Source organism: Podarcis melisellensis (genome assembly GCF_964234715.1).
Source record: "Podarcis melisellensis genome assembly, chromosome: 15".
Lineage (NCBI taxonomy): Eukaryota > Metazoa > Chordata > Lepidosauria > Squamata > Lacertidae > Podarcis > Podarcis melisellensis.
The window spans coordinates 29,189,977-29,217,153 of record NC_138532.1 but is presented as its reverse complement, the minus strand read 5'-3'; the positions used below and the strand labels follow the sequence as shown (position 1 = coordinate 29,217,153).

At 47.9% G+C, this 27,177-nt stretch overlaps 1 protein-coding gene across 3 annotated transcripts in view; it reads right to left on the bottom strand.

Annotated features, from left to right (window-relative positions):
• The window catches only part of FKBP6 (FKBP prolyl isomerase family member 6 (inactive)), a 35,752-nt gene continuing 8,575 nt past the window's right edge, over nt 1–27,177 (bottom strand). Inside the window, exon 9 of one of the 3 annotated variants that reach the window (XM_081889963.1) lies at nt 1–132. In XM_081889963.1, the coding sequence (XP_081746089.1) occupies nt 16–132 (117 nt within the window). In that variant the 3' untranslated portion in view covers nt 1–15. Of the gene's footprint in view, nt 133–23,101; nt 23,171–25,101; nt 25,576–27,177 lie in introns of those variants that run through there. The other 2 variants (XM_081889964.1, XM_081889965.1) reach the window with 2 other exon arrangements.

Below are 27,177 nucleotides of genomic sequence, written 5' to 3'. Positions count from 1 at the left end.
GTCTTTTGAAAGCACCTAGGGCACCTGATGCTGGGGAGCAATTGAGGACCTGCTTTTCTCTCGCCTTCTCCCGTCAGATTCAAAGATGGCGCCATCCCATGGATCAGGTGGGACGGATAAAGTCATTCTGTCCTGCTGAAAAAAGTAGGTCCAAAAACATTCCTGGGTTAATTAATTATTATTCCTTTTCCACAGACAGGGACTCAAGGTGCCTAAAAGCAACACAGAAGAAATACTAAAAGCTAAGCACATATAAAAGATAACCATTAAAAAGTAATTAAACTCTTAACAGAATTAAAGCAATTAAAAAATTAAAATGCAGAGAATAGAAGCAGAGCAGCGGTATTAAAAGTCCTTTCCTTAAAAAACCAACACAGTCAGTTCCCAAAGGCCTGTCTTCACTTGCTGGCAGAAGGACAGCAAGGAGGGAGCCAGTCTGACTTCGCTAGGGAGGGAGTTTCAAAGCCTCGGAGCATGCTGTGGTTTCAGCAGGGGTAGCTAACTTGGTCCCCTGCAGATGTTGCTGGACTGCAAAACTTCCCATCACCCTTGGCCATGCTGGAACGAATGGGACTTATAAGACCCCATCCACATCTGGAGGATATCATGTTGGCTGCCCTGGGGCTGAACGTGGGAGACCCAGGTTCAAATCTCCACTCAGCCATGAAACCCACAGGCCAATCACTGTCTCTGGGCTTAAGCCTACCTCACAGGGTTATTGTGAGGATAAAATGGGGAAAAGGAGAGAATCACATGAGCCAGCTTGACATTTTGGGAGGGGAAGAAAAGGTGGGATATAAATGTCATTAATAAACTAATAAGCCAGGGCAGTATATTGCCACAGGAACTAAATAAATAGAGATGCTTCAAGCATGGCAAAATATGTCAGGACTGTCAGATAGTATCCCTGAAGTGCTGCATTGCAGGGGGTTGGACTAGATGACCCTTAGGATCCTTTCCAATTCTATGATTCTGAGTTGCCTATGGGTATATTGAAGAGGGCAGCAGACGAGCACTTCTGGAGCCACAGTGTCCTGACAGGTTCTCTGAGGCTATTGGATGTTTCCCTAGGAAGCTGCTGGACTGCATCACAGAACTACTGCAAGTCTCTCCAGTGACATCATTCAAAGGAAACCACCCCGGGGAATGTGCTGGGACCCCTGAAAACCACTATTCACTCTGGAGGCTGCCATGCATGTAACAATGGCATAAACTTCCACGGACTGGAGTGAGGAAGCGCTTCCACTAGTCTTTGATCTTCTAGCTGCCGGAGACCAACCCTCTCTGCCCCTCTCTGAAAGTTGTGCGTTGCTGAGGCAGGCAAGAGTTAACAGGCTCCTGACGACACACAAACACAAAATGCATACCTTTTAATTTAATTTAGCTTTAATATGTAAAACTGTTGCTCTTGGCCAGAGGCACCAAGGCTTGCCCAAGAGTAAATCATGTGGCTTTCAGAGTCAATGCGCGCTTTTAAACTCGCAAGCCAGGCTATCAGGCAAGGCACGGAGTGGTGGACCATCATCATTCATACGCAACACATCCCCTTGGGACCCTTTCCAAGGGGCTGCTCCCCAAATGCATGGGTGGGGGGTAGGAGCCCAAGGCTGAGGGAGGTTGCTGGCCCCCCTCCCTTGCTTGCTGCCAGGCTACTAACCCTTTTCATCTGGCTCCAGATGTTAACTGTCTCTGCTCCTATGTGAGTTGCCCTATCCTTAAGTAGGAGCCATCTCAGAAGTAAGCTGGCCCTATGGCTGCTGGCACACATCTCCAGACACATCCTGGCTGCTGGGACAACACCAGGAGGCCCCAACCAGACCTAGTAACCCTCTAAAAGGGTGGTGGGCGGCAGGATGAGCTGCGGGGCTTGCAGGGAAAATAGGGGCAGCAAGGGTTCCTGGACTGTACCTGGGCCTGAGTGTGACCAGCCTCACTTGTTGACACTCCTTCTTTTACACACTTGCTTTTCACATCATCGTCCATCTCTATCTCACCACTCAGAGGCTGTTTCCAGAAGCAGCTTTTCAGAGCCCCTGAAACCAGCTCAACCTTTGAAGACAAAGGTTGCCTCCAGACCATCAAGCATTAAAAAAGTGTGGGACAAACAGGGGGACATATAAGCACCTTGCAAGCAAGTCAGGATGAGTGCAGGATGGGTGATGCTCCTTGCCATATAACTGCTCCACAGGCAAATCATTGCCTTGGGGCTGATAGGGTTGCAGTCCAAAGTATCTGGAGAACTTCAGGTTGGGAAAAGGTGCTCTAGAGAGGGTCCTGGCTGCATGTACAACCCGTCTCAGGGGAGCAGCCCAGTTTTTTGCTTGCTGAAATGGCCCCTTTCCCATCGGCAACCCTCCCTTCGCCAGGCTTGGAAGTCTTTTGGGGAAAGGCAAAAGGGACAGATCACCTTTCTTCGTAGCCCTGGAAGGGATTCCAATATCAATAGACAGAAGAAAGGAGGCATAGAACTCGGACGGGGAGCCTGCCCAGAGTCCTTTTGGGATGGAAGGGGCAGCAGACGCAGGCAAGGCTGTATCTCAGGAAGCCGGGAGACTGTGGTTCCTGGCGCCTCTGCAGCAGCTCACTTCCTCCCTGCCGGTTGGGCTTGGAAACCTGCACATGGAAAGGAGAGAGGATTGGACTGGGAGGAATCCCGGCAGAGCCATGCGTTGGAGTTGAGAGGAAGGAGGCCGAGCCTCTTCCATCTGCCTCCAGCAAGCCTGCAGACTGAGGCCCTTGTGCTATCCAGCCCTGCTCTTTGCCCCCTTTTGACAGCGTCCTGAGGAATGTTGGTGGGAGGAAGGAAAAGAGGGAGGCAATAGCACAGGACAAGCAGAAGCAAGGTGGCATGGCCAGAAGAGGTACCAGAAGGCCAGAACCAAAGGATGGAAAGGCTGTAGCTCAGCTGCCTTGCATACAGGAGCTTCAGTCTCCCTGATGGCATTTCCAGATAGGGCTGAAAGAGACCTTGGAAAGCTGCTGCCAGTCAGTGCAGACAATGCTGAGCAAGAAAGACTCCAAGGGTCGGACTCAGTATAAGACAGCTTCCCATGTTTTCCAATGAGAGCATAGTGGCAAGCAACAGAATGCCAGGAAGAAAGAGCACCTATGAATAAGAGGGGGGTGGGGTGTATGGGGTGTTAGGGGAAGGGTGGTACCTCTTCTGGGGGACACTTTGTGCTTCTTCTGGGGTAGTTTGGTCCCCACCCTGCACTCGCCTGTGGCTCCTAAGAGCTGTCAGCATGAGACAGGGGGCACATCCCAGGAACGGTTTTGACTGACCAACTACGGTAAACCAGGGGAAGATAGCCAATGGGTCTCAAATCCTTGGAAGTTAGGGGCTTCCTCTGCATGCGAAGACAGGCTTCAGAACATTGAGCGACGAGACCAGTGGTGAGCCCAGTGGCCAAGAAGGTGGTGTCTGAATGTGCTGTAGAGGGAAGTGAGGGGCAGATGGGGCTTATCAACCTGGGAAGGTAGCTCATCTAGGAGAAGAAAAACTCTGGTCCTAAACCTCCGCTACCTTTTGGGATGCCTTCGGGAGGCTAAGGAATAATAAATACAGAGTGGAGTCCCTAAGATGGTGCCGTGCATGCCTCCTTCTGGCAATTCCTGCAGCCAACTAGCGCCAAACATATTGCTTTGACTTCCTTTGGACCACAGGAGCGAGGTTGTAATCTGGGCAGCCCAGGACCTCAAAATAAACTGTGCCCCAGGGAGGTCACTTCAGTGCTGGTAATGCAGCAGTTTGATCACCCCCCCCCCGAGCCATACTTCATTGTCTCTCAAGACAGATAGGTAAAGGGACCCCTGACCATTAGGTCCAGTTGCGGACGACTCTGGGGTTGCAGTGCTCATCTCACTTTATTGGCCGAGGGAGCCGGCGTACAGCTTCCGGGTCATGTGGCCAGCATGACTAAGCCGCTTCTGGCGAACCAGAGCAGCACACGGAAATGCCATTTACCTTCCCGCTGGAGCGGTACCTATTTATCTACTTGCACTTTGATGTGCTTTTGAACTGCTAGGTTGGCAGGAGCAGGGACCGAGCAACGGGAGCTCACCCCATTGCGGGGATTCGAACCGCCAATCTTCTGATCAGCAAGTCCTAGGCTCTGTGGTTTAACCCACAGCGCCACCTGCATCCCTCTCAACACAGATGGATGCCAACAAAACAAGGGGGGAGAGGACTCTGGGCCAGGCATCCCAAGAGGGGATGATAATGCGGGAGGACCCCTGCATTTTACATATCCATTGGAACAAACTTGCAATGACTTTGTGCTGCAAGGCCTTCAAATGTCCCATCTGAGACAGGGTATAAAGAAGAGAAAAGCCATCCCATCCTTCTCCATCTTCCTGTTTCTGGCCAGCCCCCTGGCCACACCCTCTGCCTGCCCTACTGACTTAACAGGGATTGGCAGCAACCCAGTGGCAGAGAAGCTGTTTCGCATGCAGAAGGTCCCAGGTTCAGTCCCTGGCAGCATCTCCAGGTAGGGTTGGCCAAAGGACCTCAATGGAGAGCCATTGCTGCCAGCCAGGGTAGAGTCATTCTGACTCAGCACAAGGCTCAGCGCAAGTCTGACTCAGCACAAGGCTGGTTCCTATGACTTACACTTGGCCAACACTGATTGATGCCAAAGATTTGTTGAGTCTGCAGGGGAAGGAGGAGCCTGGCTGCTCCAACTTGGTGGACAAGAGTTGGGCAGATGGATAAAGTTGGTGGGATGGGCTGTAGGGACCCCAGTCAAGCCAGCCCCTGAATGAATGCCTGTGATGGCACTCCAGATCCCTAGCAGCCCAAACCTGCCTCTAGGGAGGAGCTTTGCCCCTCCAGAAATGTCTGCACCTGCCCCAGCTTGAGCTGCATCCATCACGCTCATAGCGAGGGAGCTCTAGCTGAGGTGGAAGAACTTGTTCAGATTGATCCTTGGGAGATAAATTTATCTTCCTCTGGAATTTCACAGAAATAGATGGAGAGAGAGGCTGGGAGGGGTTCAAGTTTCAAAGGGCTACTACCAGAGGCAGTGCTCTGTGAGGAGCCAGCAAGCTTATGCAGAGGAGGAGGGAGGAGGAAGGAAGAGAAAGCAAGGATCCTGAACTCAGAAGGCAAGGCAAAGCCACAATAATCTAGGGCAGTCAGGTGCCCTCCCGCTCTTTCGGACTACAACTCCCATCAGCCCCTGGGCAGCATGGCTGTGTACTCCAATTGGTCCCAGTATCTCACAGGATTACGTATATAATTGTAGAGCTGAAAGGACCCAAAGGGTCATTTAGCCCAATCCTGTGCAATGCACGATTCACAGCTACAGCTGTGCTGGCTGGGTCAGGTGGTCCAAAAGAGAAGGAGGGCTCTGTGGCCTGGTCTTCATATGCAGCAGAACACAATGGCAACCTCTCAGCTCCAAGACTGTGGGCTGGACTGCAGGGGTGTGTGTGTGTGTGTTTAGAGTGTCAGCTAGGAGCTGGGAGACTAGGGTTCAAATATCCACTCAGCCATGAAGCTCCCTGGGTATGACCAGCGGAGAGTCACTGCCTCTCAGCCTAGCCTACCTCACAGGGTTGTTGTGGGGAGAAAATGCAGGGGACTATGTATGCTTCTTTAAGCTCCTTGGATGAAAAGGTAGGATAGAAATTCAATCAATCAAACAAACAAAATCACCCAACATCCAACAGTCTGCAGTCCTCTACCATCACCCCATCCTACAGCATATGCAAGATAAACCTTTGAGAAACAAGCACACATTCCAGGCAGAGCTGAGATTTGCTGCCTCATCAGCTTTGTTCTGTGCCACATAAAACAGAGACGCTCCCCCCCCCCCAAAAAAAGATACTGGGGTAGGAAAAACTGCACCATTGGATTTCCTGCCTGCCAGAGAGGCTCCTGACTGTCACAGAATGGCTACCCAGCTCAACTCCAAATACTGCAGAACAAAGCTACTGCTTTGCTGGACCCAAGCCACTCCATTGGCCCTTCCGGGCAAAGTGTCTGTGTCCAACAGGGGAAGTTGATTGCTTTTGGGAAACCCCAAAGAGGCACTGCCACTCAGAGTGGACAATACTGAGCTAGATGGACCAATGGTCTGACGCGGTATAAGGCAGCTCCCTTTGTTCTTGGTTCACAGCTCATTCTCTCAGCCGCAGCGTTGCAGCAACTCCGAGGGTTAATGTGGGATGGAGCATGTGGCCTGAAAGGGTTATCCTGGCTGCAGAATGGACACAGTTAGGACAGCTCCAGGCAGCTCAGGTGGTTCTCTGTCCCCTCAGCCCAATGAGAGGAGAACCGAGTGCAGGACTTTGCAGCTCTGCCAGCCATAAATCCAAGCTGCCGTTATTTTTATGCCAGGGGGCGTGTTAAGCTCACTGGCATTTCCTGTAACGTCCTGGCACTGGGAAGGAAAGCTGAGCTGGGAGGACAGCTTTGGAAGCAACGCTAGGCTGCCCTGCAGAGATCAGGTTCTCTGCGGACAGGCAGGTGGCAGGACAGGTAAACAAGAGGCAGCAGCGGCTCCAGCAGCACCTGGGAACAATGCTGTGGGGCAGGGAAAGAAAGAGGTGATCAGAAAGAGACTCTGGGGCAGAAGCAGGAGGGCAGAGGAATAAGAGAGCCATCCTTTTTGTGCTAAGCAAAGGGACCTCTTACATTTCCTAGTTACCTGAATTGCACAGAAACAAAACGGGGGTCCAGATACCAGTGTAAAGAGTTTCCTGAAGCTGCATCAACCACACAGCTTTCCAACTGCACAGAATACAGAGCATGTTTCCTACCATGTATCCCAGTCCCTGGGAATGGTCCAAACTGCTCATGTGGGCCCTAAGAAGGAAGATAGAGGTTCCCTGAGTATGGGCAGAGTGCCTCTCAGCTGCCCAGTTTCTGCTGGACCCTGGAATGTAAGAGGTCCATCATTAGCCAAGATGGACCCCAAATGTTCTTGCTTTCAGCATCAAGGTTCTTGTGCAACTTTCTGAATTGTGGAAGTGTGAAATCTTTGGACTCTTTGGGAGCAAGATTTGTTTGTTTGTTTCATGAAATTTATATACCACTTAATTGTAAAAAAAACAACACCACCAACAAACCTCAACACGGTAATTTGTTTATTTATTAAAACTGTTTCTATACCACCTGATAAGCTGAATTCTCACAAGGTGAAAGTCCTGTCTGTGGCTGTTTCCTGGGTCCAGAACTTGTGACAAGAGGAAGGCAACAATTTCAAAGAGGCGTAGGTTCCAAAATGTTATGCCAAGGGTCTTTGTGCATCCCTTCAGGGATTTGCTATTACGTTGGCTCCAAACAGAGGTGGTCTTCTAAGGAATGGGGCAGATGGACTTTGCACTCCTAAAGCAGTTGCAAAACTCTGTGTTGAGAACCTAAGAAGAGCCTTCCTGGATCAGGCCAGGGGCCCTTCTAGTCCAGCGTCCTGTTCTCACAGAGGCTGACCACATGTCCCTTGTGAATACCAGCAAGCAGGACCAGAGCACAAGAGCCCTCTCCCCTCCTGTGGTTTCCAGCAACTAGTATTCAGGAGCATTTTCCTGCTCTCATGAAATAGCCAGCAACCTTGGACATTTTTGCACCTGGAGCAAAAAGGTAAAGTCTGACTCCTGGTTCCCCAGCCCTGAAGTGGAACTTCTTTCTCTTAAAAGACCTTTGGAGGTGAGAAGAGGCCATGAAAAGGGGCACCCAGTCCTCTGGTTTGCTGCTCCTGCACAAAGAGACCACTTAATTCTGCCAGCCTTGCTTTCCTGCCACCTCTGGCAACTCAGGGAGGCCCTTTTCTTCCACTCTTCCTGTGCGTTATTAATAAAATGAGGAATAAACAGGGGGCTCCGAGTCAGGCCGGAGCGTGTGCAGCTGACCCCTGGCTGCTGGCACAAGGCACCCCCCCGGTGGGACGGGCCTTGGTTTTTTTCAGCTACATCAACCCCCCCCCACCCCCTTGCTGAGGCTGTGCTGAGAGGCCTCTCAGTATTCCTGTGTGCAGCAGCAGCAGCCTTAGTAATTCTAGCAGCTGTGAGAGCTAAATTGGGCAGGAAGGTCAACCTGAGCCATTCCCCTTATACACTGCTTTGTATGCAAAGCGCACCCCACCCCCCAAAAAGAATCCCTAGAGCTGTAAAAAACGCTGCAGGACAGAGCCAGACCAAGCCTGCAGAATCCTTTGAGGCAGCCTGCTGCGTTTTTTACCTTCCCGAGGTAGAGCTCCATTTCCTCGCCAGTCCCCCCCCCCCAGCTGAGGAGGCTCTCTGCTCTGCCAACCAGCTGGCCCCTTCCAGTTGCTCCCTTGTTTTCCCTCTCACCAGGCTCCCTGGAAAGTGCGGTGTTTTTCTTCCCTCCACAGCTCACGCCTCACCTGAAAGGCCAATTGTGCTCCAAGCCCAGTTAAAAAGGTCCTGCAGGAACTTTGGCTTAGCTCTGCCGGGGGCCCTTTTCCAATCTAAACGGAGCTGAAAGGGCTCCTCTGTCAAGGGGGCTGAATGCGCCCACGGCTGGCCTCTGGGCTTCGCCGCCAGGAGGTGAAACCAGATTCTGTGCCCATCCACCGCTTCACCTGCCCTGGGTGATAAGGCGCCTTTATTCAACTTGCTTGCTTTAGAGGCTTGGGTTCTCTTCAGAGCCACAGCAGGGAACGTGCAGAGACTCGCTCTCCCACTTTAGCACATCTTGGGGAGCCCCAGGAAAAACACCACAACCTCACCCTGGCTTCATAAGCAGCCATAAAAGGTAAAAGGTAAAAGGAACCCTGACCGTTAAGGGAACCGGCGTTTGTCCGCAGACATGGGTCATGTGGCCAGCATGACTAAGCCGCTTCTGGTGAACCAAAGCAGTGCACAGAAATGCCATTTACCTTCCCACCGGAGTGGTACCTATTTATCTACTTGCACTTGACGTGCTTTCGAACTGCTAGGTTGGCAGGAGCAGGGACTGAGCAACGGGAGCTCACCCCGTCGTGCAGTTTCGAATCGCCAACCTTCTGATCGGCAAGCCCTAGGCTCTGTGGTTTAGACCACAGCGCCACCTGCATCCCATTAAGCAGCCATAGCACCACCCAAAGAATCTTGGGAATGGTGGTCCTGATGCTAAGGTTTCTCTGATGTGATTCCTAGCCCTCCTTCGCAGAACTGCAACTGGGAGGGTTCCATGGGAAGAAGGAATGACTATCCTGCCAGCTTAAGTCTGTAGCATGGTGCAGATGCGCCAGGCCAAATCATCTATGGCCTCCTTCCCCAAGCTGGTGCCCCTTGGAGGTTTTGGATGATAACTCCCACCATTGTATGGTTGTACTGGCTGAGGGCTGTAGTCCGAAGCTCCAAGGGCACCTGCTGGGGGATGTTTGGTCTGCTGGGTGGTAAGATTTTCTGGGCAAGTGATGGCCCAACAAAAGCTGCACCCATGTGGTTCTTGGGAAGCTGCCTTACCCTGCATCAAATCCCTGGTCCACCTGTCTCAGTATTATTCACACTGGCCGGACTGGCAGCATCCGTCTCAGGGTTTCAGATAGGGAGTCTGTCCTACCTGGATGCCATTGGGGATTGAGCCTGGGACCTTCTGCATGCCAAGCGGGTGTCCTGCCTCTGAACTGCAGCCCATTCCATCCCGTAGCTTGGCTTTAAGGGTTTGTCCACATGGGACCAAAATGTGGGCTGCACCTCCATGTCGTCCAGAACCTTTCCCGCTTTAAAGGCAGGGTTTCCCCCTGATTTAGACATTCCAAGGATTGAAAACCCCCTCCCTTAAAGGGGAAAAGATCCAGGATGGGGATGATGTCACTTGGACGCTCCTACTTAATGGGAAGACCAGCCAAGGCAAGTTTACAATTTGCTCTGGTGTAGACAAGCCCTATGTCTATTATTACCTAATGTTGGAAGATTGAGGACATATAAAAGGAAGGACTTATTCACACAGTGCGTAGTTAAACGAGACAACCTGCTTCTACAGGAGGCAGTGATGAGCACCACCTTGGATGGCTTTAGGAGAGGATCAGGCACATTCGTGGAGGAGAGGGCTATCAATGGCTACTAGCCTGGATGGCTCTGCCCTGCCTCCACATTGGAGGCAGCAGTGCTTCTGAAGACAAGCTATCAGCTCTACAATTCTAAGATTCTGTTCTATGAATTTCTTGCCCTCAATATTAGGCAGGGCTCACATGCTTCCTCCCCCTGCTAATCATTATTTTACAGCTAACCATATTGCTTGCTGAGTAGCGGGGGTGAGGGGAAACGCTTTTATTAGCTCTCCCCCCCCCCCTATCAAACTAGGGCCATAGTGGCACAGCTATCTCCTTCTGGGACACTCTCCAGAAATGTGGCCTCTGAGAGTGCCAGGAATTGGCTGTCCTCTTGTGATGACTCCCAAGCGCTTGCCATGCGATCTGCCCCACCCTGCTGCAAACCTGCACCCACTTCTCCTTCCCAGATGCTCCCACGAAACAGAACCAGGGCATGGAGACTGAGGGCTAGGCACAGGGATGTTTGCCGCAAGTCCCTTTTGGCCAGCTTGACGACCCAGGGGGCAACCAGGCTCTTATCCTTCCCTCTGGAATTCCCCTAGTGGCAAGTAGGTTGGCTTTTGACATCATAAATATCCAAGGCCCCTTACACAAGGCTGTTCACTGTAACTTTCCCCGCTGCTACCTTGCGGACTTGAGCTCCTGCTCAGGGGTTCATCCAGCAACGGTGGTAGGGCCTGGGGCGGGTTAAGAGGAGTTGGGGTGGGGTTCGGCTACAGTTCAGCAGCACAGATTCTTCTTTCTTTGCCTATCCCCTGCTGCCCCCCCCAATAACTCCCAGCCTAGAGGCTGGCCCTGGCAGCAAAGCCTCTCCTCCTCCTCACACAAAGTGGCTCCTTGTCTGGCCTTCCCAGCAGTGGGCTGCGGAGAATTTCATGGAACCAGCTCCATTTCCTGACGGAGTTTTATTACATTCCCAACAGAAATAAATAAATAGGAGAGAAACGCGGGGCATCTTGGAGCCTCCTGAGCAGAGCAAAACTTGGGGCTTGCTGCAGAGGCTGTTCTCAAGAAACAAGCCCAGTGTGACAGGGGCTGAGGGGCACCTCTGCATGGATAAGTGGGGCCGCTTCTGGCCAGAGTCTCCTCCTGTGGCAGACCCAACCTACAACTGTTCCAGGGGACCGAGGAGGCTTCCAGCGAAACGGATGACTTAGTGGGCACCGCTCAGAATTGCTGCCCTAGTTTCAGCTAGGAGAGGAATGTCCACTCTGTTTCCACACTTCCAACACCCCCCCCTTTCCTCAACCCCAAATGCAGGAATTTTTGTATTGTGGGGGCAGGGGGAGAAGGATGTAATGTACAGTTGTTGGGGACTCAACACTGGAGGTGCAGAAACCATAGCTGTTTTGCACTTGTGAGGACCTGTATACATTCTGCTGGTCTGGCAGATGCCTCCGGGATGGAAGATCTTCTCAAGGCCAGCCCACTGGCTGCCGTACCTCTTCTCCCAAGACTGCCTTGTTGAGAAGGTTCCCCCACCCTCCCTGGAAAGCAAGTGAGTTACTCTCAGTTAGAGGGAGTAACTACTAGTGTTGCCTACCCAGGGTGGCAGTGGGGGTGGCGCAGCCCTTGTTGGGGGAGCTGCCCCAGCCATAGTGAAAATGTGGCAAGAGGGGAGGGGAGCGGGGAAGGAAAACCCTTACACTGGTATTTGACTGCTACACGGCTCAGTTTCACTTGCAATTTACAATGGACGTGATCCTGAATGCATCAATTGCATCTTGATTTGAGTTGTAGCGTGCTCTGTGTGGGGCTGTTCCTAAAAATCTCTTGGAGGCTTCAACTGGTGAAAAAGTATGCTGCTAAAACGTGTCCAGAGGAGGGCAACCAAAATGGTCAAAGGCCTGGAAACGATGCCTTATGAGGAACGGCTAAGGGAGCTGGGCATGTTTAGCCTGGAGAAGAGGAGGTTAAGGGGTGATATGATAGCCATGTTCAAATATATAAAAGGATGTCACATAGAGGAGGGAGAAAGGTTGTTTTCTGCTGCTCCAGAGAAGCGGACACGGAGCAATGGATCCAAACTACAAGAAAGAAGATTCCACCTAAACATTAGGAAGAACTTCCTGACAGTAAGAGCTGTTCGACAGTGGAATTTGCTGCCAAAGAGTGTGGTGGAGTCTCCTTCTTTGGAGGTCTTTAAGCAGAGGCTTGACAACCATATGTCAGGAGTGCTCTGATGGTGTTTCCTGCTTGGCAGGGGGTTGGACTCGATGGCCCTTGTGGTCTCTTCCAACTCTATGATTCTAAAATCCTGACCTCTTTGCAGTATCAGCTGTGCTGCCTGCAAGTTCATTTGCAAGTGCAACTCAATGTGTTTATCAGTTTCAAAAGACCGTCTCCTCCCATGTGAATCTGTGCATCCTTTAAGAGCAGCTGTGGTGGCCCTTTAGTGTGTTCTGTTGTTCTGTGTGGTTTGTGGCAACATGCAACACGGCTTCCTCAGCCGCAGAGCCCTGTCTGTGTTGCAGAAGTTATCAGGGCTCTTCAACCTCAGGTCCTTATATGCTGTTGGCTTGCAACTCCCAGCATCTCGGCTCCTGACAGTGTTTGAAGGTTGCTCTCTTTAAAGGAAACTTTTCTTCTGTTGCTCTTTAATTTTATTAATTGCTAGCCCTGCCTTCCCCCTGCTTTAAACTTGAATTGTGTTGGCATTAAATGAGGGCGGGGGTTGCTGTTAATTTTATTTTTGTGTTTGTTCTTACACTGGAAGTATCATTTCGGGGGGAGAAAGGCCAGATACATTATTTGTATAAACAAACAAGCAAAACAACTGCATCAAAGCAGAGCTCTTTGCAAAACCAACAGCTACCTTAGATTAAGAGAAATATTGCTAAACCTGAGCTTCTAGCCACCCTAGAACAGATGCCAGGTCAGAACCCGTGTAATGGAGTGGAATAAGGACTTTGTAATGGGAGATGCTTGATGGGACAAAATTTCAGCTTCTCCAGCATTCAGCAACTCACCTGCTCTCACTTCCCTGTATTCCCAGATCCCACCCTGAATAGCTGCTCTCCTGCAGCTAGAGCCAGGCTTTGAGAGAGTGGAAAGAAAGATGATAAGCACCACCAGTGTCAGCAGTTTCTTCTAAAGCACAGCAGAAGTCTGCAGAAGCAGTTGGATCCCCTTTCAGCGATAAAAGAGAATGAGAAGGAAAAGAGAATGGAATGAGCACACACCTGCCACGAACAAAGACAGATACTCCTTCCGAAAGAAGTGCACGGAAAAAGAGAATCACTGTCTCGAGCCAATGTGTGCTCACTGCACCTCAGCTTAATGCAGGAATGTAAAAAGGACCTGGCTGCTTGGATCAGGCCAAAGACCTACAAAGTCCAGTTCAGCATCATGTTTCCCGCTGTGCCTCAAGAAGCTTATCATTGCTACCTTTTTGAAGGATCAAATTCCATGCGCTGTGTGAAGTTTCGTTGGATGACCCAACAGTATTAAGAGATAATAGTACATATTATGAGGGAGAAAAGCCTATCTCTATTCACTTTCCCATCTTTTTATACACATCTACCATGACCTGTTTTTTTCTAAACTAAGTAGCAGCAAATGTTTTAACCATTTCTCCTAGGATATTCAATCCAGATCTTATCTGGGAGGAAGAGGGAGTCTTCCCCTCCATCAGGATCTTTCTGTCCCTGTCCCCACTTTCAAGTTTCCTACATCCAGATAAAGTTTGAGAGAGAAATGCATTGCTCTTGCCACCACAAGCTCCTTTAATGTCCATAAGAAGCTCCAGCTCTCTGGGCATCGGGTGGCCCTCCTGTTGCCACCTCAGTGGAAACACCTCAAAGTGACATCTCTTTACAAACACTGGTGAAGAGCTACTCTCAAAGACCCCTTTATTATTTTATTTGACTTCTCTAAAAATGCAGAGGATCTTTTTCGCTTTAACCACTACCACCACCATTACCACCTGAATAATTTACCATGGCTGGACATGAGGGAATTTGCAGTGGAAAAACCTTCAGCTATGCTAAACCAAAATATTATTTACCATTTACTTGGTAATGCTGATCTCCGCCTTCTAAGGAAAAAAAATATTGATTTAACAGGACTCAGCAGTTTGGGGGTTCTGCCAGTGCCACCTAAATATAGCTCATGAAAAATAAATGGATCCCGTAATGGTTGGGGGAGTAAAGAGGATGGGGGGAGAAACATACAGCATTCTTCCAACTCTGTTTTATCAAACTAGGTGGGGAGAGGCCTTTTTCATCCAGAGAAGAGGCGTGCTGCAGCTCAGATGCACCTGACCCTTTGTTTAAAGGCAAGAATTTGCTGCTCCCGTCCCCCATCGTCTGAAACATCACTGCACTTGAGCAGGAAGGTGGGTGTAATTGCCTACAGACAGCGTGACCTGGAACTGCCAAGAACCTGGCTGGCTTCATGCCTTCCCTGGCCTTCTCCACTTTGCCCAGTTTGAGAACAACAGGATCCTGGAGAAAGAAGACCCTCTGCAGCTGCATTCTGAGTGGGGTTAAGAGCCAGGAATAGCCACACGCCCATGAGATTTTTAATGGCACAGGTTTTCATGGTCTAGAGCTTTGCCAAAACAAATTTGTTAGTCTTTAAGGTGACAGAAGACTCTTTTGTTTTTGCTGCAACAGACTAACGCAGCTACCCTTTTGGAATAAGTCCACGAGATGGAGAGCAGCTTGACTGTTGCCACTGTGAGCTGTTTACTCTGGAGAAACCTTGCGAGAGTTCAAAGCTCCAAGCTGAGGTGTGCTGCCAGGATGGGCCGTAAGCAAGCAGGACCCGATAGCAAGGTCTGCCTTGCTGTTGTTTGCAGGTAGGGGGAAAATGGAGTTGGGTTGGGTCAGAGTGGTAGTTAGCAGAAGGGACCTGTTGAAGTAAGCGTCCTTGAGGCATTAAACTGAAATGGAAAGGCTGCATGGACTGAACCATTCAGCCCTCCAGAAAGGATAAAGGGCCTACAAGTAGGAACTGGCCTTGCAGAGTTAACAAGCCCAGCAGCTTGGAAGTGAGAGACAGAAATTACATAGTGCAAGAGAGCGGACCTTCTACAGTATCTGATCCTCTCTATGGAGAGCACACTGGTTAGAAAAAGCAGGACTAAGACCACAGAAGCAGCAGAAGACTTGGTGACTTTGTTTGCAGACCTTCTAGGTAAGTTTCAGGAAAACAACAGCCAGCAATGTGCCTTTTCCACATGTCCACAAGTTTGTTTCTAATCCAGAGCATCAAAAGTTAGAATTGTGAAGCTCCTCGTCTTTTTCTTTTTCAAAAAAGAAAATGAGGATTCTAGCCATTATGGCTATTTGGGGTGGGGCATTATTGGTCTGCTCTGAATCCTCAGTCAGCTTCTTTGGATGTTCCCAAGTTCTAGTGTTATGTTAGGGAGAAAAACTTTTCTTCTCTATCCACTTTCTGCATTCCATGCATACTTTTATACATTTCCATCATGTTGCCTCTTACTTGCCTTTTCTCTAAACTAAAATGCCACAAAGACTGCAATCTTTCCTTGTAGGGGAATCCTTCCACCCTCTTGATCATTCCGGTTGCCCTTTTCCAACACTACAGTACCCTTTTAGAGGTGAGGTAAGCAGAACCGTAGACACTATTCCAAAGTGAGTGCACCACACGTTTTCTGTGATCAGCAGTTTATTTTCTATTCCTTTGCTAACAATCCCTGGCACACAATATGCCTTTTTTACAGCTGTCACATGATGGGTCTGTTAGGATATTTCCGTTCCACCTTAAGAGAGAGCAGGCTTGTGAGTCACAGAGTCTGCGCATGTCCTGTTTCTCAGGATGTTTAAGTTTGCTATTGCTTTCGTTTTCTCTCTCTGCGCCAGAACACGCTAGCAGTCGGTCATGTTTTTCTTTGTTCTGACCAACGCTGAATAAACATTCTAAATGATACTCTCCTGAGTGCAACTTTTGCTGTGTGAACTCTGCTGAAAGAGTGTGCACCAGCCCAGGAATGTGGCATTCTATTTCTGAGGCTTGGTGCCGCTAATTTGTAGATACTGCGTGACTACAGAGATCAACAGATCGTCCGGAGACGACGTGAAGGCAGTGATGGCCTTTGTCTCCCTGGCAGTATCCCAACAACAGGTTTCGGGCCCAGATTCACGGCACTTACAGGAGAGTAAGAATGAGAATGCAACAGACTGCTGCTGAGGTATGTGAAAAGCGAAAACGGAGAGGCTTTTCTGAATGCCGCGGAAGGGAGCTTTTGATGTCCGGCAAAAATAATTGGCCTGGGAGCCAGCCAGAAGGCTTCGTGATTAATGGGAGCCGAGATAAGGAGTCTTTGAAGTAAAGAAAGAGACTCGGGCTCACGTAAAGACCTGGAATGGAGTTTTTCCAAGTGTCTGAAGCTGCTGAATGCCCTAAGTTAAATGGGGGAAATTATCAGACCTGGGCAAAATGGTGTGAGAGCTTGCTGCGTCAGTACGGAGTGTGGCAAACCGTGTCTCAAGCCCCCCCAGTTCCTCTGACAGAGAAATGGGAGGCCCAGAATTCGAGGGCCATTGACATAATCGTCTTGTCCGTCTCTCTGGAGGAAATAAAAACGCTTGCTGGCAACGTGACGGCACGAAAGATGTGGAATGCTTTGAAAGCTGCCCATCTGCCAATCATTCCAGCCCAGAGTTTGACTGCATCGGAGGTCCTGGCTGTTTCCCAGAATGTGAATGAATGCAGGGATGCTGAGGGCACCGATTGCAAGCTGCAGGGGGAGCAGACTGTGATGTCAGCCCAGGCAGCATTCCAGCCTCCAGGGGGAGCCAAGGAGTCAGCAGCTGAGAGCTCTGTTTCTCGTGGGAGCCAAGGTCATCGTCTTTGCAGAGGCCGGAAGGCCAGAGGTAAACAAAGACAGATGCCTGCAGATGGCCCGAAGCAGAGGGGGAGTGAAGAGCCCACGCCAGTGGAAAACAAAGCTTTGTTAGCTGGCACAGCTTCACCAAAGGCTAAAGGCAAGCCTCATGGCCAGGAGCAGGGGGGCAAGCTGCAAAAGCCCACGCTGGTGGAAAACAAGGTTTTGCTTGCTGCAAAGACTACTCCAAGGGCTAAAGCCAAGTTTGTTGTGGACTCAGGGTGCACGCGCCATTTAACAAAGGATAGGCACCTGTTTATCTCCTTTACACCTCAAGGAGAGATCCACCTGGCTGATGGAAGGACGTTGCAAATTGCAGGAGAAGGGACTGTTAAACTTGCAAGTTTGCATACAACCATAAGTAATGTGCTTTATGTACCTGGAGCGAAGGACAATCTGCTGAGCGTCCCACAGCTGACTGGGCGTGGTTTTGAGATTTCCTTCAAGAGGAGCGTCTGTGTCATCAGGAAAGGCAAAGAGGACTTTTTGCATGCAAAGTTTATGGATGGTTTATTCTGTATAACTTATGATGACAATGCTGTTGTGTCTAATGCTGATTCTTGTTGTGTTGCACAAACTAACAAGGTTCTTCATGCAGGTTGTATTCATGAAGCACATCGAAGATTTTGTCACATGTCTTGGCAAGCACTAGCCAAGATGCCAGGGTTGGTTGAAGGTTTGAGCATCAAACCTTGTAAGTACCACATGAAATGTATATCTTGTGCAGAGAACAAGGTGAAGGTTGCTCCAAAAGGCAAGGAGTCTAGCAGGCAGGCTTCCAAACCCTACCAGCTAGTGCATGCAGACCTGGTAGGGCCACTTGCGCCCTCTTTGGGAGGAGCAAGGTACTTCATGGTTCTAATTGATTCTTTTTCTAGGTACATTCATGTGTTTATGCTTGAGCAGAAATCGCAAGCATTCCCTAAGTTCAAGGCATTCTGTGCTTGGTTGCAGAATGTTCGTGGTGAAAGTATCGGTTGTCTTTTTACCGATCGGGGCGGGGAGTTTACTTCTCAGCAGTTTGAAGCTTTCCTGACTGAGAAGGGAATCCAGCATGATTTGTCAACGCCTAGATCGCCATGGATGAATGGACTTGCGGAACGAGCAAATCAAACCTTGCTTCAAGGCCTAAAAACCTTGTTGCATGATGCCAACCTCCCTGAGAAGTTTTGGGGGGAAGCTCTGTCGACAGTGGTTTATACCGTTAATCGCAGACTGTCATCACCCATAGGTTGCACTCCGTACGAGAAGATGTTTGGAAAGAAACCGAACGTCAAGCACATGAGAATCTTCGGTTCTGACATGTGGGTACACTCCCCACAAAACAACAAGCTTGGGAAGCGTGGGGCACATGGTTTGTTCATGGGGTACGAGAAAGGTGCATACAGGGTGTGGATGACTAACTCTAAGTCCATTAAGTTCACCAAGAGTGTTGAGTACAATCCTAAGTGGGGGGAAAATGTGGGAATTTTCCAGAGTTACCCAGAGGAGGATGAAGGTGATGGGAAAAAGACAGATGATGTTGAGAAAGCTGAGGATGAGGAGGAGGATGATGATGATGATGATCAAAGTTCGGATTCCAGTTCAGTTGGTGGCGCTGCTGCTGCTGTCAGTGACAGTGATGACACAGCAGACTACAAGAGCGCAAAGGCCTCAGTCAGACCATCTGATGCGTCTGACAATGAACTGGAAGAACCACTGTTCACCATTGGTCATTTTTCTCCTAAGAAGGAGGAGGTGAGTCCAGAAGACTTACGTCTGGTTCGCAGATCTGAGAGGGCCAACAAAGGCAGACCTCCAAAGAGATTTGCTGATGAGTTTGCTAAGATGGCAACTGCTGTTCTTAGTAGCTCAGAGAAGGTGTGGGAACCTTCAAGCTTCAAAGAGGTTCAGGAGTTAACCTCTAAAGATGCTGAGCCTTGGCTAAATGCCATGAAGGCTGAAGTTGATTCCTTGAACAGGAACCAAACTTGGGAATTGGTACCGGTAGTCCCAGGAATGAGACTGGTTGGCAGCAAATGGGTCTTCAAGGCCAAGACAGACCAGAATGGCAAGGTTGTCAGACACAAAGCCAGGTTGGTTGCCAGAGGTTTTTCACAGGTACCAGGACAGGATTACCACGAGACCTACTCGCCCACCGTCAAATATGAGAGCATTCGGCTAATGCTCAAGATAGCTGCAGAGGAGAAACTGCATGTTTCTCACCATGATATTAATACAGCTTTCTTGTACGGGATTCTGGGGGAGGAGCTGTATATGCTTCCACCTGATGGAATGCAGATACAGAAGGGAATGGTCTGTAAACTGCGGAAATCCTTATATGGTCTCAAGCAGAGTGCCAGGTGTTGGAACACAAAACTCACTGAGACGTTGCTTTCTCTAGGTTTTCACCAGGGCAAAGCTGATCCATGTGTGTTTGTCAAGGAGGAGGGGCAAAACAAACTGTATTGTTTATGTTTTGTTGATGATCTTCTGATGTTTTGGAAGAATCAGGCTTTTTACCAAAGCACCCTAGCTCAACTGAAGGAGCACTTTGACATGAAGGATCTTGGTGAGGTATCCAACTATCTTTCTCTGCAGGTGGAGAGGGACCAAGCAGGTAATTTTCTGGTACACCAAACACAGAAAATTGCTGATGTATTAACCAGGTTGAATTTGGTTGATGCAAACCCAGCAGACACACCGATGGTGACAGGCTACCAGGTAGATAGTACTGCTGAAGCGTTCTCTGACACTACGCTGTACAGATGCATTCTAGGCAAGTTGAATTTCATTGCTAGATGCTCAAGACCTGACATTGCTGTAAGCACTAACCTGCTTAGCAGACATGCTAACAATCCTACTGTTCAGGATTGGAAAGCTCTGAAGCGCATAGCCCGCTATCTGAAAGGGACTATGCACTACAGGCTGAGGTTCACCAGTCAGAAGACTGGAGGTCTTGAAATCTTTGCAGATGCAAGTTTTGGAAGTGACACCACGGATGGCACAAGCACTTCTGGAGTATGCTACATGTACAACCACTGTCTGTTTGACTGGTTGTGCAAAAAGCAGACGACAGTGAGCCTAAGTTCCTGTGAAGCAGAACTCAATGCTCTGTCATTTTCACTCATGGATTGTGAATGGTTGATGCAACTGTTTAAGGACATTGGGGTTTCTGTGAAATGTCCTATACAGGTATACCAAGACAATAGATCCTGTTTGGCTTTGCTGAACTCAGAGAGTTGCAAGCAAAGAACCAAGTACTTGCAGATTAAGCTACATCGTGCAAGGGAGTGTATTCAGAAAGGACTGATTCAGGTGTCCTACATGCCAGGAAATGAAATTCCTGCTGATCTGTTGTCTAAGGTTGTTAACAGAGAACAACTTAAGGTTTACGTACAGAAGTTGCAATTGGGTGAACCACAGGTACTACAGGTTACACGGAAAGGGGGAGGATGTTAGGATATTTCCGTTCCACCTTAAGAGAGAGCAGGCTTGTGAGTCACAGAGTCTGCGCATGTCCTGTTTCTCAGGATGTTTAAGTTTGCTATTGCTTTCGTTTTCTCTCTCTGCGCCAGAACACGCTAGCAGTCGGTCATGTTTTTCTTTGTTCTGACCAACGCTGAATAAACATTCTAAATGATACTCTCCTGAGTGCAACTTTTGCTGTGTGAACTCTGCTGAAAGAGTGTGCACCAGCCCAGGAATGTGGCATTCTATTTCTGAGGCTTGGTGCCGCTAATTTGTAGATACTGCGTGACTACAGAGATCAACAGATCGTCCGGAGACGACGTGAAGGCAGTGATGGCTTTTGTCTCCCTGGCAGTATCCCAACAGGGTCAACATCTTCACTGAGCTATTCGTGACTCCAAGGTCTTGCTCCTGGTCAGACACCACCAGCTCCAGCAACTGTGAGTCTACGATCACAGAATCTATGGAATTCTTCTGAAACTTTTAACAGCATTAATGCCAGCATTTCTATGTTGTAATGGGTATTTTGATTCATTTAAAACTTTGCATTTTACAGCATACATTTGTGTACCATGGGTTTTGAGTATGTGGTGCAGCCTTTCCACTGAGCTGCAGGAGAAGAGAAGGAGGACTGCAGGGCCTCTCTACCAGTGCTGTGGAAAGACCAGCAACTTTTGGCACCTTCTCTTCTGGAAATCTTTTGGCTTTAGCTGCTCATTACCATAACTTTGCTAATTTAAAGAAACAGTGCCCAGATCTGGATTTTCCTCCTCCCTCCCCAACCCATTTTCCTTATGCGTCATGCTTTTTTAGACAATAAGCCTTGAGGCTAGAGACTGTGAGTGAGTATACATTGTGTGATAATGTGCATTCAAGGCTGCAGATAGGGATCTTTTGGGGATGCTGTACACACAATGCCATTCCCCATGTTGTCTCTGTTCCACTGTATTTGCCAATCCAAAGCACATTCTGCTGAAACGGTTTTAATCTGTTTTGTGCCGAGAATGCATTTCTCAAGCACTTCCTGCCTACATGTGCATTTGTGAATTATGCTTACAACTTCCACAAACTAAAATGCATTCATCAGCCCTCTGCTGATGCACTTTAAATAAGCTTTCCAAGCTGAGTTCAGCCTCTACCCTCTCGGGTAAATTTAAGGACCTCCATTGTAAGGTCTTCTTAGATGAGGGACTTCATTTTTTTTTTTTCAATTAGGGAATTGAAACCAGGATCTTTCATATGCATGCATATGCTCCACCATGGAGCTTCACCCCACCTAATCCCCACAGATACCACAAACAAGTCAGTTTCCCCATCTCTCTCTCTTGAACAATTTTTTAATGAGAAAAGGTTCCAGGACATTTGGTGTCACCTAAGTTTTGCTGATGCAGGGGAAAGCCTCCAACACCAACTAGATGAAGTAGGTGAGTAATTTTGGTGAAGCACACATGGGATTTCCTGGAGACATGCATGATCAGCAAGAGCGGAGAAGGGGGGGGGAATCTGTGCCCCCAAAGGGGGCTAAGTCAGCAACAGGAGCAGCAGCTACCTAGTGTCCTGCTACTGCTGCTGCTCAAAAGAAGGATCCCATCTGAGGAAGAACAAGGGAAGGCCTGAAGCTGGCAAAGGGAATAAAGACGCTGCGGTGTAAAGCTGCCTCAGGAGCCTCCCCTGAATCCCTGCTCGAAGAACACCTCATTCATCACTTTTAAACAGAAGTGGCTCACTTTCCGGAGATGGGGGCGGGAGGACAAAAGGAGCAACAATGGTTGGCGCTTGCAGCCAGGCAGCCAGCCGCAAACTGACACATCGGCCTACTGTTCCAGCTCACTGGGGAAGAAAGGAATTTCTGTATAAATCACACCAACCATCAGGTTTCTCACTTCCTGTCCACAGGACTTCCCGGCTCTCAGAACGCAACAGCATGAAGGGACTCTCTCTCTCTATATATATTGGGGGGGAATGGAAGAAGTTAATTTTTTAAAAAATATATATAAAGAGAGTCTCTTTCAGCTAATAATGAAGCGAACAGTATATTAAGAAGGAAAACATTCAGCATTAACCTTGGAGGGGAAAGACAGAAAACCTTTTCATAATGCCCTGGCCACAAAACAACAACTGCCAGTTAAATCAGCTCCGTTCCCCAGCCACTGCCAACATAAACTCAGGGGCAGCCATAGGAGAACATTTGAACCAACATCTTCCCCTCTTCTCACTCTCCCCCCTCCCCAACCAGGAAATAAAAAATAATAACAACTCAGGAAGGCTGAAGGTGCCAGCCATAGGCTTCAGAGCAGCACTTCTGCTGGCGCCACAGAGCAAGCAGACTCTGCTTTGAGCTCCAGACATGGCAGTGGAACCATAAAGAGGAGGTTGCCCTGCTCCACACTTCTTAATTCGCCTTTGCTACAGCCTGTCAGTCAGGCAGGATGAGAAGTCCTTGCTGTGAAAAGGCACCCATGCAATTCTGCTCTGGCGTGGTGGTGGGGAACAGTAAGCGTGGAAGATGGATTTGAAAGATCCATTCAGAAGAATGACACCTCAATGCGGGACTCTGGTCTGGGGTGAGGAAAGAACTCTTTCCCTCCCCGTGTTAAATTGGGCCACTGACGTATTCTGTTTAATCCCTTCTCCTGTATGGCTCAACTTGGCTCAGAATGAATAATTTCCAGAGTGTGAGTGTGTGTTACTCTGTTGCAGCAGAAACAAAGCATCTTAAAGACCAACCCTTAGAATTTTAGGGATAATTTTTATTATTATTATGGTATAAGCTTCCCTGGACGACAGGCTACCTTGACAAACACATGAAATGTTACCCCACCACAAAATGTAGTGGTGGTCTTGATGGCCGTTGGTGCTTCTGAAACTGAATCGGACAAATTCATGGAAGAGGAGGAAGAGGAGATCTAGTAAATTTGTTGTACTTGACATTTACACAGACAGCACCTTCCAATCCTCAAAGTTCTCACAGGCATCTAGTTTTAATCCTCACAACCACCCTTTAAAGTTAGGAATAAACATCCCTCATACTGTGGATGGAGGAAAGAGAGGCAGGGCAGACTGCCATGCAAGTCTGTTAATGGCCGTAAGTCACACTGGCTAAAGGACACACACACACCAGTTGCTGAGGGACACCTTTTATCCACTGTTTGTGGACTGGATAGCCTGATACACAGGGTTCCTCTTAGATGCTGGATAGCTAAGAAAGTTAACAGGACTGTAGGAGTTACCAGCTTGTAAGCAGGGTGGCTGATATCTCATAAGTCCTGCCATAGGGTGGAGGCAGGGATGCTAGGCTGACAACTTGTTTTTTAATGCAGCATCAATAGTGACACAGTACAGGGCAGAGAGTATAAAATAAAGAGGCAGCCAAGTGAGAGGGAAATGGAAATTGTGCATGAATGCAGTGAAGAAATTTTTGGTTTTATTTATTTATTTTCCATTTACTTCCAACAAGTTGTATGCTGTTTAATGACAGCTATTTCTAAGTGTTGCACAAGAGACCCAACACAATAAAGGCTAGAAAGCAGTTAAAACTGTAAAATCAGAATTCAATTTAAAAGTCTGCTGGAGTTTTTAAAAGAAGAATCCAGTAAGCACCAGAAGTTCAACATGGTGTGGGGGGGGGGGCTATGTGACCTCAAGTGGTCTGAGGACTTAAAGAACTAAGACAAGACCTTTCAAAAATAAAAGGAGGCAAGTTCTGAGTTCGATATATTGCAACAAGAGGAGAACACATCACTGAGGTGCTCTGGGAGATTATTACAAGCAGAAAGGGGGAAATGGACAGAGTTATTTAAGACAACCTTGAACCTTTGTAGAGCTGACAGTGGTGGAGTTAGATGAGAAAAGCTCGTAGGTTGTGTGTGTGTTTGGCTCAGATGGGGAAGAGAGGTCTTTTGGCCTCTTTTTAGCCCTGAGGAGCAGGAAGTGAGGTCCTTGGTGGAGCTACAAAACCACCCAGACCTCAAATTCTACATGGTGCAAAATGAAGTGCGGTGCCTCAAAATAAAGTATACCATTAACTAATCAAGATGAAGCAGGAAAACCAAGATAGACATATTCAGTTATGTCAAATCTGCACAATTGATTCCAATTAAGGGAGTTTTGACCAATATGCCCTGAAAAAAATGGGTGCCTGGATTTGAGTACAGAGAACCTGACTGAAATGAAGCAGGTGGGGGAAAGAGATAAAACTGATAGCTAAGGCAAGTTATCAAAGGATCTGCCGCCACCTGCTGGTTTATACAGTTATTCAGAGCCACAGGATGGCTGCAACCCACCCGCCACCACAGCACGAAGAGGGATCTGTTCGCTCAGCTTGCACACACAGTGATACATGCAAGGAAGGTTTATTATTCCTAGTAAAGTGCAGGAATGTAACATTGTCACAAAAAAAGCACCTGGCATAGTGAGTTATTTAGCAGGGATTTGAATACAATGCCCAAACAGTAAATTCACAATCAAGTAATCCAAATTCTACACCAAGGAAACAGAACATCTTAAAATAAGCTTCTTTTCTGCGGTGAAGAGAGGGTGTTCTATTGCCCTCCATTTTGCCTGAGTGAGCCAGGCATATCCTCCAAACAAGTTCTCAAATCCACAGACACGATAGATAGGTTTTGTCTGGTAGGATATCGGTGGGAGCATCAACATTAAGAATCATATACAGAAATGCGATGATGATGCCTTGCTAGGCAGCAACACCCAAATTGGTTGCACTACCAAGGCAAATGGGGAACAGTGGCTTCCATCTGCAGACACTCATCATCCACAATGAATGGACACCAGCCATGCTGACATTTTCAGCTCAGAAATGAGTTTTATTTTCTACAACTAGGAAAACAACATTTCTAACAATCTTCTCAGATAAGCAAAAACCATGGCTGCCTACTTTCACCAGCTTGTGTCCAGGGCAATGAGGGAAGTTAAGGAAAACTGATTTGTATCCAAACAGAGTAATCTGTTAGCTGTGTTTGGCTAACAGGAGAAAGGAATTCCTTCAAAACAATGAGAGAATGCTGAGCAAATACCTTCTTTTCAAAAGAAGTCTCTTAGTAGACTTGACAGTAGAATGCCACTAGCAGAGTGTACATACAAATTGTGCTTTTATATATTAAACAACCATATAATCTTCTCAGCTCCAAGTACTCAGAATGAGGAGGGTCTTTTCCATATGGATTTTCAAAAACAAGAAGGCAGTTGTTGGCTGTACTGAAGTGGGATCCCTTCCCATTATAGAAATGTTTCTTCCTTCTGCATAGATGGATTCTGAAATGACCAGCATATCATGACTCAAAAAAACCCATGCATTTCAGTTTGTCAGGACATGGTCACTTTTAAAAAATGACAGCAATTATAACACAGTGACCTATATTGATAGTGAGCTATCAAGGGCCTAAGCCCTTGTATCATTGAAATGTAATGGCTAGAATGGTCAGAAATCTTAAAACAGGTACTAATTTTGAGATAGGAAACCAAGGGTTAACCTTTAAACCTTCACACCCAATGAGCTACAAACAAGTACCATACCCCAAATCTACACCTGATACATACCACAAAGGGCCACTGTTAACACATTTTCCTTTGCTCAGTAGAGTCCACCATTTTCAGCTCCATGTATTTCCACTCCTCCATTCTCAGTCAACCTCCCCCTCCAACTGCTTTGCAGCCTAAAAAAGGGATGTTGGGGTGCATTTGCAGGTGGTAGCAATTAACACCTAGATTGGTCCAGAGCCTCAGTTACTTCATTTGGCTCTTGTCCGTTGGGTTCCTGGCTGGCACAGCAACCTACAATTCTCTGTTTGGCAAGCCAAGTGTGTTGTGCATAAAGAAACAGATTGTGTAGCATTTAGGAACCTTGCTATAGCAAGTGACTGAAGTGCCATCATGTAACACCCAGCCAGCTTCACACCTCCTCTTGACACCACCCAGAAGTCACAAAGAAATCCCATTCAGAAACAAACAAGAGTTCAGCCAAGAATCTTCTGTCGTCCTCTTTGAATACACCATGTCTAAAGAAGTCTTTACACTGAGCTAATTAAAGAGAGAGAAGTAGGCAAGCTGAAACCCTTTAGCCATTCTGAGTAGCATTTGATCGTCTTGTCTCTTTCATTCCCACCCAGTGGCTACACAATCAAAAAGGAGGCTCGAGGGGCTGCGCAGATAAGATGGGCTGGATCAGCTTCAAAGAAAGGATGCTCCTGCAGGTACCAGAACAGCAGGCAGCTACTAGGACATTCTGCTGAAAAAACATTTCCTGCTTTCGCCAACAAATCTGCATGAACAACTAACCTAATTACACTAGCAACCACGTTCCAAATTCAAATAATCTTATCCTTACCAACCCATTCTAAGATCACACACATACATGTTTTTAAGTGAATTCCATCATTCTGCAACCCTAACCCACCTGTTCATAATAAAGTTGTTCAGCTTTTGCTCTAGCTGCTTTTAACAACCAAATATGAACACTGAACACTTATCCTATCACCTGCTAAAACAGTGACTAAAACAGAAAGCAGGCTCTGTTCACCTAGGGTAGCCAACCATGTAATCTGGAATGACAGTGAAAAATGCAGATGCTTTTTGTTGTAATACCATTATCTAAATCACTGTATTTTCAGAGCTGGTTGTTGATAAATGAAAGTAACTTTTTATCCTGCATTGTTGAGTGGTACAATATAAGGACTGCTACTAATAGGTTAATTTACAAGATGTTACAGTCTTAAAAAGGGGTTCATGCCATCATTGGCAAGGATTCAAAAGACTATCTCATTTTAAGAGTGCAGAGGACTCTGTGCTTGTGTTTCTTGAACAGCACATGCAATGCAGCAAGCCGATTTTGAAGCTGTTGAGTATTTTTGCAGTGGA